Source organism: Theobroma umbraticum, unplaced genomic scaffold (genome assembly GCF_002168275.2).
Source record: "Theobroma umbraticum cultivar Fairchild unplaced genomic scaffold, ASM216827v3 scaffold_56.0, whole genome shotgun sequence".
NCBI classification, from domain to species: domain Eukaryota; kingdom Viridiplantae; phylum Streptophyta; class Magnoliopsida; order Malvales; family Malvaceae; genus Theobroma; species Theobroma umbraticum.
This window is the reverse complement of record NW_018397256.1, coordinates 12,360,341-12,373,988: the sequence shown is the minus strand read 5'-3', so window position 1 is coordinate 12,373,988 and position 13,648 is coordinate 12,360,341. Positions and strand designations below refer to the sequence as shown.

The 13,648-nt window shown below is 35.4% G+C and overlaps 1 protein-coding gene across 1 annotated transcript in view; it reads right to left on the bottom strand.

Moving 5' to 3' along the window:
* LOC110410437 (ENHANCED DISEASE RESISTANCE protein (DUF1336)) overlaps positions 1 to 9,834 on the bottom strand; it is a 13,816-nt gene extending 3,982 nt beyond the window's left edge. Inside the window, exons 1-17 of the mRNA XM_021420112.1 lie at positions 9,333 to 9,834; positions 8,026 to 8,097; positions 7,694 to 7,747; positions 6,332 to 6,397; positions 6,149 to 6,207; positions 5,770 to 5,846; positions 4,721 to 4,846; positions 4,214 to 4,248; positions 3,661 to 3,761; positions 3,489 to 3,584; positions 3,144 to 3,208; positions 2,975 to 3,046; positions 2,410 to 2,580; positions 1,645 to 1,841; positions 1,414 to 1,480; positions 993 to 1,168; positions 129 to 230 (exon numbers count right to left, since the gene is read on the bottom strand). Of these exons, the coding sequence (XP_021275787.1) occupies positions 129 to 230; positions 993 to 1,168; positions 1,414 to 1,480; positions 1,645 to 1,841; positions 2,410 to 2,580; positions 2,975 to 3,046; positions 3,144 to 3,208; positions 3,489 to 3,584; positions 3,661 to 3,761; positions 4,214 to 4,248; positions 4,721 to 4,846; positions 5,770 to 5,846; positions 6,149 to 6,207; positions 6,332 to 6,397; positions 7,694 to 7,747; positions 8,026 to 8,097; positions 9,333 to 9,641 (1,845 nt within the window). The 5' untranslated portion in view covers positions 9,642 to 9,834. The remainder of the gene's footprint in view (positions 1 to 128; positions 231 to 992; positions 1,169 to 1,413; positions 1,481 to 1,644; positions 1,842 to 2,409; positions 2,581 to 2,974; positions 3,047 to 3,143; positions 3,209 to 3,488; positions 3,585 to 3,660; positions 3,762 to 4,213; positions 4,249 to 4,720; positions 4,847 to 5,769; positions 5,847 to 6,148; positions 6,208 to 6,331; positions 6,398 to 7,693; positions 7,748 to 8,025; positions 8,098 to 9,332) is intronic.
* Between the last annotated feature and the right edge of the window lie 3,814 nt (positions 9,835 to 13,648).

Below are 13,648 nucleotides of genomic sequence, written 5' to 3'. Positions count from 1 at the left end.
AAAAAAAAAAAAAAAAACTAAAAGCATCAATTATTGCAGCAAATTCCTAAGAAATGAAGCAAACTTCAGACGATGTTAACACACACATGCATAGAAAGGGGAGCAAAGTATGAAACCTAGTATAATACCTGAACCAGACACCTCGGGTGCAATGCAATTTTATCTGTGGCTATATCAACTTTGAACCAGTCAACAGCTATGAGCTTGAGAAGGGGATCTGCACCCATTACCTGTGAAAAGGTTTATATCATTACTTAATTGTTCTCTCCAGAATGCACAATATCTCAGCAAGAATAAAGAATGTAACGCACACATCACAAGCATACTAAAACCAACAGGAGGAAGGCTGTCAGATATGACATAGAAAGAAAGTAGCTTATTCAACAAAGAAATAAAAAGAAAGTTCTATTTATAAGGACAAGCTGCAATTTCTAAATTGTATTTAAAGCTGCAGGTGTGTGCAACAGAAAACTCATTAAGCCAAGATAATTACAGTTAAAAGCAACCAAAGACCTCATACAATAAGAAAGGTAAAACTAATAAAAGGCTCAATGTAATAATAACTCAAACAAAGCACATGAAACTGCAGAACTAAACAAGAGGTTCTCAACTTTGAAAGCAAATAAACAACACAACAGTAAGACAGCAAATTCTGCTAATGTATACCCATGTATAGCCATTTGCAGTCAATTATTCAATTTTAGAAACCAGACCAGCCAAGATTAGATAAAAGGACCTGAAATTCATTCCCACCTCGAATTAATGAGAACTGGCAAGTAGAAGCATGGATATCAACTGAGGATGAGAACAGATATGCACCAAGCAGAGACCAACTATCATTTCAATTTGTATCTCATTTTGCCATAATAACATACCAGAAAATCTTATTTTAAGCTTTGATGATAGAAGATAATGAGATAGAATGCACTCAAAACAAACAAAACAACAAGGACAATATATGTCAAATGATTTTGAAGAAAAGAAAAACTCACCTTGGCATTATCTTTTAAGTAAGTCTTTCCTCTGATCATAAATCCCCTACCACTAGGAGAAGTCCAACAATTTGTGTCAGCCTCATCCTTTCCTTTGTGGAGGGAACCATTGAATTGACTTGCATCAATATGGACAGGAGGTACACTAGGATCTAATTCCTTATTTGCATCTGGAGCTGCATCCATAGTAACCTAATATTTAGTATACTTAATAGCTCATGATGAAATTAAGGATAAGACATTGTTTAAGCCATTAAGCTATATTCTTTGTTACTGACACAACACCAAAAAAGAAAACAGAATGCATGACTCAATAGCAAAAGATTTCCTAGATAAAATCTTCCTTTTCAAATATAAAGTTAAATGTACAGCTAGAAAGTCTTTCCCAAATCCCAATACAAATTTTAAGAAAAGAAAGAACCTGAAGCTCGCTTCAAAGCTAAGCTTGAGATGGCCCAAGATACATTCTTCAGCTTAATTTTCCTTTCCTGATAACGTTGAGAGCAAACTATCAATAATAGAGGTTTTCAAGAAAACAATTAATAATTGGGTTACACCAATCCAACTAATAGTGCAACCAATTTTAACTCTTATTTTCGAAGGAGAAGGAGACACTTTTGTATTCCAATGTGGCAAAGCAAAAAGGGATTACCTTGCCTGCACCACCCTCGCTGTCTTCATCCTCTGATGATGATGAAGAATCACCAGCAATTGCATCATAAAATTCATCCTGCAATTCTACATCCTCAAACTCACCACTGGAAATTGAAACATCAGAAAGTTTTGATTGGACAATGGTGGAAGATTCCCACTTGAGTGATGGATTTGCTCCAATATATTCCTTTAAACCTGAAATAAGATTTACAGAAAACATAACTGACACTAAGTGAGCATGGCATAAATGATACCAGTGACAAAATCCAGCAGGTTTTGAGAATTAGCTTCCAATATTGTTCTTTACAATAATTCTTGAAATTTGTCATCTATGTTCTAGCTGTTGCTTGCAACCTTGTCTGTGTGAAATGTGAGGAAATAAAAGTACTCCTTTCTAGTCATACTGACAGAAAGTCACGCCAATGTACTCTCATAATAACCCCATAAAGTGGTTGACACAAACATTAATGTTGTCCAATAGAATCTATCGTTGCAGAGATAAATGAAAGTGGTCCTTCCTGCCCTATATCACAGAGGTCCTAGGAATAGGAAAAACAGTTGCACGCAGCGGAGATGAATGAAGTTAGGTTGTCTTAACTGATCAAGTCTCCAAAAATGCACAAAAAATTTTGTAAGTCCACCTGTCTAACAGGGATCTCAGACCTGATTTGCTGAGACAACATAATTCTAGATGTCTCTACGCCATTAATTGTTAGTATCAGATCATAAGTCAGATAATAAAGACTTGGTTAGATAACTCAACCTGCAACTTGGGATAATAAAGCATATGGGATGGTCTTTTCAAACTTTGAGCAGCTATTTTTCTTCCATCGACACCAACCGGCACTATGAATCTCCAACATCTGCGTCACAAGGCATTTTGCAGTGTTTGAACCCATGGGTGCATTTAAACTTCTAATCTCCCAAGTAGACGCTGCCATTCATATATATATACATATATATTACAAACAGAAATAAACAAGATTTATAACAAGCACAAGGTCTCCTTCCTAATGAAATCTATGAAAGAGTCATCCCGCAATGCTCCACAGCCATAAGCACCACCTTTTGAATAATCAAGTTGCCACAGAACATATTTAACCTCTAAAAGCAGAATTTGGTGCTACCAATAGAATTTATAATAAAAGTAATCACATTCATGGATCAATCAATCCCTTCAAAATTTGAAGTACCTAGAGAGACTACAAAGATCCAAAGAAGAAAATAGCATTTCCTCTTCTGTTAAATGCACAAAGCAATCAAGCGATAGAGATCAACAAATGCTTCAGACATAAAATACTTAACCAACTAAGAATACAAATCCTTACGATTAATTGTTGTACGTCGGTATCCAGATCTTGGAGGCTGCTTCTTATGTACAGCTGGAAATTGCAAAATTGCTGCCATAGAAATTATATCATACGTGAGCCAAGTAGAGGCAAGAAACATTTTGATTTTCATATAAATAGACTAAATATTATTAGCATATTCTCTTACTGTATGCTCCGTCTTGCCCTCGAAACCATTGCCTAGAGAAGACAAAATCTCTCTTGGATTGCCATCTAGAAATCACGTAGTAGGACAAATAAATGCCAGCCGATGACAAAAGAGACGATAGACTCATGCTAATTTGATTAACCGAGGAACCTAATATTGTTTGGCCTTCAAGAATCCTTTTTAATGAGTAAAATAAATGCTGAGAATACATCAAACCTATCAGAAGTACAAACTTTGGACATGCTTGATAAAAACTAATTGATATCTTAACTGCATATGCACGACACATTGTTGGCAAACAGTTTTGCAAAGAGAACAATAAGTAGTACATTCTGCAAAAATTACCGGGTAAGATATTTTGGATCATATGTTCCATGGACAACATCATAGTGTCCATCATAAGAATCTATCAGCTCCAAGTCACCTGTCAACATATCCCACCTGTGAAGATAGTTAGTAGAGCAAACTTGACTCACTGGGAAATATGAAATCAACAAATATAGGTGGAACAACTTACTCATATCTTTTATGGCGATCCAGATTTAAGATTACTTCAAAAACAGTATCTGCACTTGCATCTACCAGAGCAACAGCCTTCACAAGAGCACCTTTTCCACTCTACAAATAATCCAAAGAACATTTAAAGAGCTTGAGTCATTCATCTGATGAAGACAAATTGTGAAACTTTGATATTGTTAGGGAACATAAGGAAAATTGTGCTCAATGATAACTTTAAGGTGAAAGAAACCTGCTGCAACAAACACAGGCACTGAGATATTTTAGATCTATAAGTTCAATGCACAATACCTGTAAACTGCATGTTTTGCATTGACCTAAACAAATCAACATTTAAGTATTTGATGATACAGGAGGAAACTGGATTAAGTTTTTGACTGCTATACCAGTTCATCTAAAGTTGTATTATATCTGAAATGTTCCTGTACACATTTTCTTTGACAAAGTGAACGGGATAAGGCTAAATTTCTAATAAGTATGTGGGAGAATCTATCAAGATGCTTTTGCTAAAGGAAAAAAAAAAAAAGAAATAATAAGTATGATCGTATTGATACCTTCGAATCAGCCACATCCTCAAAGATTCTAACACCTGAAACCAAACAGAAAGCAAATGATTAGATGGTGATAAATAAATTATTTCTCCATTAGGACCATTCCATATTCTTAGCATATTGAGAGACTCAAAATAACATATCTTTTATAAGTAGTGAAATCTTTCATTTTTCACATCTTAAAGAGAAGAAATTTTCAAATCTTATTTCAACATGCTCAGAACCAGCCTGATCACATGATAAAGCTACAGCATGTCTCAGAAATAGAATGATTAAAGGTCATGAATAGATTGCAGTAAACTATTAATAGTGAGAGTATGAGGCTTACACCATTATAGTTTTTCTAGTTCTGTATGGATTAATGTCTGCATTGCTTTTATATACATATATCATTGCTCCAATCCAAAAGGTTCAATTTTATTGGTACCCTTACACTTTCTTATCTTGCCATTTTTCTTTTGGATTAATGGAATTTCATTTACCAAAAAAAAAAAGGTATAAGAAGTATACCATTGATTGTACGAACACATTTCCATTCATGTGCTTCAATTGCATCTCCAAACTCCCCTTCAAAGTATCCATCTGATGTACCATTACCACCCAAGTTGGAAGTTTGCCGCAAAAGCATCTCCGGACCTATGAACAGCCAAAATAAAAGAAAACTAAAAACTCAACTCAGCACTAAAATTATTATCTTGAGTTGAAAATTTTTAACATATACTCATTAGAAATATCAAAAGTTATCATATTGAAATGCCAGATAATACAATTAGAATTACAATTGCATAGTCTTTGTTAAAGGTTTATTTATATTTCAAAAATAAATAGAAAAGAGCCTCAAGGAGGAAAACCTTTTTGGACAGAAAAGGTCCTTCGTATAAATAAATTCCAAAATTTAGCTGTCAATTTCCTAGCACATTTTCTGGCTTGAATATGACACAATAATCTTTTTCCAATTTCACAAATCATCAATTTTCATAATAAATTTTGTTCAAGGTTCTTCTATGTCCTTCACATGACAACAATGATTAATATGCCACCTCTGAATGTCCTAATACCAAGGTATCTTCAAATTTAAGAAATCATTATCTTGATTTACAACATGTCACAAAGCTTAATTTCTCAAAAGTCTCCAATTGAACTAACTTGAGATGCACACTTAATTTTTTTATTACCTTCATTTAAGGTGCAAAAATCTGCCAAGACTCAAGCTAAAATACACCAAACATGCAATAGTGCCTATGTGATGCAGCATACTCTTTATTGAAGACTTAAGGATGAAGCATTTAGCTTACAATGATGTTGACCGCAAATTTATTGATAATACCTAAAAGGTGCACTTAATAAACTGCATTTGAAACAATTTCACATAACAATTTATGTGAGGAAACATGCTAACTATGATGCATTAAGAGGTTATTTTATACCACAAAGTGGATACTAAGAAATCTTCTTTAACAATTAAAAGTTTTATAAGAAAATGACAAACCAAAATTCTCTTTTTGAACCTTAAAAAATGCAATGGCCAAAAATCAAAATGATGGCATATACCAACTCACCTTGTCCAATTCTTATAAGCTTTTTTAGCCCATGCGCATACCGCCTTACTCGAGGTCGATGGCCTTCTAAATCAATACTTCAGAATAAAACAGGCAGAGTAATTTATTTTTCTTTTAGAAAAAAAGATGTGGGAAAAACTAAAGTATGATACATAGAAGCATGTAGGATTTCATAGTTATACTGCATTTAATTTTCTCACAGATAAGTATACTTCCATCTTCTCTTCTCAACCTATCAAATGGTATCTATTAATGGAATTTTCCCTCAATCTTCATAAATGCAATCAGTTACCCACAAAATTTATCTAACATCAGTCTTTAATCATTAAGAAATTCAAGTAAGACTACCATAGCAAGATAGATAGGAAAAATGGCTTACTCAGCCTCCATGTATAATTTGTTTCTGGTACTACCTCCTGTTGAAAGTTCATACTCAGCCTGTCCAAATAGGTAGCAAGTTATGTCAATACATAAGAAAAAATCATGAGGGCCAAAAAAATTCTTATCTTCTAAGAAGCAACCACATATATGAACTAAGCCGTTTTAACTGACTCCCTAGTACCTGTTGCTTGGCATGATCAAATGCCTCCATCCATTTTCGAGCTTCTCCAACTGTGGAGCACGCAATCTTGGAGCAGAAAAAATATAAGTTAGTCATGAGCCACTTCAGCGCACAAGAAAAGAATATCTAACTTTAATAAGAAAGAAAAGTGACTCCAAGAGCTAATCATCAGCAGAGATAAGTGGAAAGTTCCCACTGCCCTATTCTATGGAGTAGACATTATTGGAAAACCAACAAAATGCTTCATTAATTTACTATATGACATGGTTTTACAGCTATGATTTTAAGAAACAAATAAAATATGGTTTTTGATTACTGAAACAATGACAATTCTGGGAACAAGGTAATCAGGATTCTAGAGCAAATTATAGTCACAAAGACAGATAAAGGAGGTTTTCGTTTTGACTGTTGTAGGAGAATGGGGGGCCATTATCTCTTCCTTGGCACCATGGTTCAAAGATGGCTTGTTGTCACACCCAATGGCAGTTTGAATTTGAAAAGAACAAAGTGATTCTGCCCGTTAGTTTTAACCAGTAACAGATAGCTTTCCAAAGTGATTCAGTTGCACTTTAAGAATAAACATCAAGCAAGGAGAAAGGAAAAAAAAAAGGAAAAGATAAGTCAATTAGGTATTATTTTACTAGGATGCCTGTAGAAATTGTAGACTCTCCTCAAGGTCCCTCGAAGCATCACACGTGGTTCTCAAGGTTCAAGAGTTCTGGACAACCCTCAATTGTAGTATTATACAACGCTAGCATTACTTAGATTAGACTCCCAAGTTATCAAAACTTTGGAACTGGACATATTACATGCAAAATGAGGGGCTTTGATATCTAATTGGCTTATAAAACACAAATTTTATTTCTACCCCAAGATTATTTTCTCACCAATCAGTAAGCACACCAGATTACCAGGCTGACATTTGTCCTACAGAATAATCCTAAAACTTTCTCAGTGAATTTCGTGCTACTCAACCTTACACCCATCAGCTTTTTGCAAATAAGTTTACTTATCTAACCCCCTCATTATGTTCTTTCAAAAGAGCTACTGTCATAATCACATCTTTCCCTTCAACATTACATACTAGGCCAGAGGAAGTACTTATAAACCCTCATGCAGTCACAGAACCAAGTTACAGCATTTGATATCTTAACATGTTTCAAAATTCATTGTAGGGGGTGAAGGAAAAAGTGAGCCAAGACAGACATGCTATCACCCAAAACATTTCTATAACCTGTAACCCACAATTTCCAGCTCAACAAACTCAAAGATTATACATACGAACAGAATGTCATATGTCATATACAATGAAAGCCAATATCGAGCAAGTATTATCAGTACAATTATGCGAAACAAACTTACTTCTCCTTTCTTGGACTCATCCAATCGATTGTAGAACTGTATAACATATAGATCCTACAAATGTTTAACAAAAGAAAACCATAAAGCACAGCATTGAGCTTCATTATTGATTGACCATAAAACATTAAAAAAACCAATAGAGAAGAAAACCATGAAGTGGACCAACTTCACAAAACAGTTTAGACAATCAAAGACCCAAAAGAAAAAGGGGAAAAGAGAACTGGAAAAGAAGAAGGAGAACCACAATGTACCACCTGAGAGCAAAGTAAAAGAAAAAAAAGTTGTCAAATAATAACAATAAATAAATCAAATGACAACTAATACAGAAGTACCCCATTATTGACTGGGCGACGCCCTAACTCCACCATCAGTGTAGGTCCTATCACACCCTTCCTGATTGGTCTCTGGACAAGGTAACATATTAGCAACCAAGACTAGAATACATAAACAATTAAATTTGAAGAGTTCTCTGACACACATAAATTAAGCAGTTGTTCCTTCATGCACATTGGCAATGGATGCCATCATAGCTATGAAAAACATGCAACAGAATAAAATAGAAATTTTCCATATATAATATTGAATTTGAAGATCTCTCATACAGAACGATTATAATAAACATATAAATAAATAAAGAATCTCCTTTAAAGGCAGTTAGAAACAAAACAACCTTGAAATTGAACTTTGTAACTGTAGATCTAAGTGAGTTGTGACTTACAAATAACAGATGACAGTCCTACTGTCAAAGGCCCCAACATTGCAACCCATAAATTGGGTAAGAGATCTTTAAAAGCCAAATTTCATAACATTATAACAAGAAGTTAAATTCTATTAAAACTGAAAAGGGAACTTCTAAAGAATACAACAGTGAAGCAATGTTAGTTAAATTATGTGATCATTAAAAAGATCACATATTATCTAGCACGATAATATATGTCATTTAGTTTCACTTTTGATAGCCTCACTGTATCTTGTTGAACATTGCTTTATGAACTTTAATCAGCTTCCTACAAACAAAAATGCATCTAGCATTCTAAGAATTGCACTCTCTTTGAAGGATGCCCTGGAAGCAAGTATGTCAATTCCACACAAAAAGTTATACGTTCTCCTTCCTCCTTCATTTTTATGTTTAATTTAGTACATGATTTTCTCATCCAAGAAAACAAAAAGCCGCATGTACGGGAATCAGTACGACTCATGAAGGTTATATAGACTTCACAATCAGAAATGTGTTTAACCTTCTTTCTCTTCCTATGCTTACGATAAATTAGCTAAAGGCAGCCATGTATACCAGCTCAGTTTACTAATTCAGCAAAATTTAGGAGATATATCAAATATTTGGACCCCAAACTCAACAACCTCAAATCTTCATCTCCCTAATTAATCTTAATCCGTTCACTAAACCACCGTAATTAGAAATAAAACTTATTTCCAAGTCAATAAACTTTCAGCTGTCAATAATTAATATCCTGCAACAGCTCAAGAATCCATAACGAAATAAATCAAAATTTCACCATACTTTAGATTAAAAAACCCCCTGGAAAATAAGCATATCTACATTGCCTCGACTAGACAACAATCACAAGCTGCAATATATTCAAAACAAAAGAGGGAAAAAAAAAAGGATGACGTAACGTACAATGCCGGGGTTCTCGTGAGGATCTCTTTTATACATTTCAACGTATTTGCCCTTTATAAAGAGGAAGCGAAGATGGCAATACTCGTGGCCGATCGAGTTGACTCCTATATGATACACCCACCCGAAATATTCAAAAATCCCCCTCTCATCCCCGCCATAGCTGATGCTTCTGCTATGCCTATGTTTATGACCGCCGCTATTGTTTCTGTTATTGTTGTCGTTGCTGCTGCTTCCGGTGCTGCCATCCGACCCTTCTTTCTCATGTCTTCCCTCGCCTCCCGCCTTCTTCAACGCCGTCGTTGTTTCCATATTCCAAATTGTCCGTTCCAATGAAAGGGGAAAAAAATATTAATTCGTGTTTAATTTATTAAATCAGAAGCTTTTTTTCCTTGAATCATAAAAATAGTTTTGTTTTTATTTGATTGAGAGCGGATCTGAGGAAGGGAAAGATAAGCAGAGACTGGTCAGGAGGACGGAGGAAGCAAGATGAATATTGCTGTTGTCACCATTTTTTATTTTTTATTTTTTCCCCCGTTTTCGAACCTAGTTGGCAATGTGGGGTCCATTCTGCTGGTTTCTGCCTCAATTGACTAAACTTGTAGAGGGGCGAATTTGGTAAAAACCCCAAAGAAGTCAACGTCGCTGAGAAAAATTTGTCTCTTTCGAACATTGGTCTTGCCACGTGGTCAGATATTCGTTCACGATCTTGCCGCATCACTAGTGTTTGGTCTTTTATATGGCGTGGCAAGATCGGGTTGGATGATTTGGGACTGTCGGTAATAGGCGAAGACCCACTCCCATGAGACGGAGAGTGACTTTTACATCTCAAATTTTCAACGACCGCTTCATCCCCTATTTATTGTTCATTACGAAATGGGGGAAATTACAAAATTGGGCCGGTAGAACGGAAATAATAATTGGTTACTACGATGGCAAAACATATTTATTTATTATGAAGGAAAAATGTCGAGTTGCAAAATTAATGAAGAAATTGCTTTTACTTTATATTTAAAAAAATTTCAAAATTATATATGACTGTTTAAATTAAATTTTTATTTTAAATTAAATAAATTTTTAAAATTAACAAAAATATAACTTATTTTTTAAATTTAATAATTATTATTATTTTTTACTCATGTGACATGTTGATTATTTTGACAATAAGTAAGATTATTAATAGCTTGAATGTCAAAATCATAATAAAATTTCAATTCCTCTCGTAAGATTATTGATAGCTTGAATGTCAAAATCATAATAAAATTTCAATTCCTCTCTTTTTCTTTTAATTGAAATAATTTTTAAAAATTCCCTTTTTTCCAAATTTAAAAGAAAGGGATATGTAAACTATCGTGCGGCATGCACACCCGTTAGTCATGAGGGTCAAAATAGTAAAAGCAATTCCCTATGTACCAATTTCGTAATTTGGCATTTCCTTGATAATAAGTATTATTGGCCATGGTAGTATAACCAATGCATTGTTATAACTCCACCGTCCCAATTTGTAAATCCCCCAATAATGAAAAAGCTTGGGTCTTTACGTATCATTGTTAATGTTTTTTTGGTTGGTAACCCTTTGATCGAGTCTCCTTAATTTATAAGGGAAAAGAAAGCTCTGTTGATTTATTTTCCTTACATGAAAAGTGTTCTTGCATTAAGTACTCCTTCGTCAAAGACCTGCAACAACTTTCCCTGGAAGCTTTTTCCTGTCGTGAGTCAATTTTGTACAGTCACCAAGTAAGAGTGGAAAAAAATAATAAAATAGCAGTGCTGATTAATACTCTAATACGATAATATCAGACATTGTCAGTTCGGAAATTATCTCTTAAAAACTTCCAAAATTCAGGACATGTAATAATTCCTAACCTTGTTGATTTGTGCTTTGTGTATTCAATCTTCTGACCTTTCAAATCCAACTGTTTGGTCTAGAAGGATGATCTGTCTTTTCTTCATTTGGTGAAGAACTAGGATGCCGACACATCCCCAACTTTGATTTAATTCGTTTTTCCGTTTCCAACACTATTTTGTGTGGTTGTTGGTTGGGCATCGTAGCCAAGGACCTTCCTTAATAACTGTAAATAAATGATAACATTTCAAGCCACAAATTTAGAATCAGTTCCGTATACCCTAATTAAGAAATTGCTTTTCCAAAGTGTAGATGTATAATTCTGTGGAATAATGCATTCTTTTATGGAAGGAAAGCGATGATGGGACCATATGAGCAAAGCAGATATTATATATTGACTTTTTCAAGAGCTAATAGTGGGAAACCACGCAAAGCAGGACTGAGAATGCTCGGATATTGTCATATGGATGCAAATTCCCAGTAGGGAATGACATCTGGTTGTCTAGTCGTGTCCACCAGGATTTTATGATCTTTCACTTCATAATGGACCAGCTGGTGGACAAGTGCTCTACCCACCAAAGTTCTCAAGCAGTCCTGCATGTGCGCCTCTTTAGTTTTGTTTGGTTTTGTCAAGCAGGAACCGCCTTTCCCTTGGCTGGGACAGCGGTGCATGTGTTTATACGTAAAACCAGCTAGGCCAATGGCAACCCACCTTCACTTTAAAAATTTGTGATCTCATCGGCTTCGTTGGGCATAGCCGAGCCAAGGTCCTGAATCAAACAGGTCCATCAGGACGCCACGTACAAGTGTTTTGTTACCAGAAAGAATGATACTATAAAATCATCCATCCTAATGGCCTTCCTACGGTTATCAAATTGATCAGTACTAAACCTAGGCATGCTCGTCAGAGTTTAGGTGACCTTGGCAGAGTGAAAAAAAGAGGCGCAGGTCTGACCTTCGTATGCAAATTCTGATTAAAAAATGGCATCTTCATCGTCTTTCTGTCCTCTCTGTTTTGGTTTCGTCGTTTTCAGCATCATCCTGATAACCCTACAAGCTGATTTGAGGAATTTTCCTGAGTACTCAGTTTTCCCATATTCCCATCAGCTTCACTAGAAATTCCAGTCCATATTTTGTGTCTCGGTGTCTAACCAAGCATGTGCAGCAGCGTAGCTTCCACGTTCAACTAATGCAGCTCCTTGATGAAAGAGGGTGTGGACACCATTATCAACTTATCATCTGCATCAGTTGACCCGCCCTGTACCATCGCATGATATGTACAAACAGTAGTAGTTTATTTCATTAATTCATTAATGCACATTCAACCCAATGTAAAACTTTCACCCTGGTTGCTGCTAAGTCTGGAAGGTGAACAATCATCAAGTGATAACTCTTCTTTCAGTTGGTGATATTCAGCAAATTAAGGTATGGCGGCCCGTTTGTTTAGAGAAGACTCCATATCTTTGCACAATATGGCGACAAACACGCATCGTGATAACTGGAAAATTTAGTATTCCCCCACAATAAGACTTAACTTGGAGAAAAACAAGACATCATAAGGACAAGACATTGAATGATGACAAAGTGGTGGCTGATTGCCTAACAACAAGTCAAAGATGAACAGTCCTATAGCTGGAGAAAACGAGATGCTTCATTTCAAATGGCTTTCCTAATACTGACTTGAACAGCCACGTGCACTCGCGTAAGGTTTGTATATGCCTCAGATGTTTAAGCAGCATTTCCTATTTTAGACCACATTACAAAGTCTGACAGGGTTTTGGAAGTTACCTGGTAAATCGCAATCTAAAAAATCTGCAACACTGACATATGAAAAACACAGGAAAAGCAGGTAACGAACAAGTAGGGAAATGTCAAGCTAGAAAAGCAATGCGTACAAAAAGAAAGAAATATTGACCAAAACTCTGGAATTCGAAGATAAAACATAAAAGAAAAATATTACATATCATAGTATATATCTTCCATGAGCATCTTGATTCCTTAAGACAAATTAAAGGTCCAAATGTACTCGGCAACGTTATTTAAGAACACCATTTTCTGTCGTAGACGTGTCTTCCCTCTCGCCCCACCAATTCTATCAGCATCAAGCCATATCAATGCCTCTTTCACGTGGGGGCTCCAATGGCAGCATGCAGACATAGAGAGGATTCCACGTTGGGCAGAAGATGAAAGCTGACAGAAATTTGACCAAACCAAGAGAGAAAATCCACGAACCAAGACTCTTGTCAATCCAGAATAGGATTCAAATACAAACCTTCTTTTGAGCGGTTGAGCTCTGTAGCACAGTGTCCGGTTCCAGTTAATTGCTAGTTAAACGGGCCTTAAGAAGCCCACAACCTTCCGATTACTTTGTAACGAGTATGGGCTTGTTATTGCCCGTTAACAATTAAGTTTTTAATTATCCATGTTTTGATATCAATTTGTCCAGTTTAGTTTTTCTTTAGCATTATGTTTG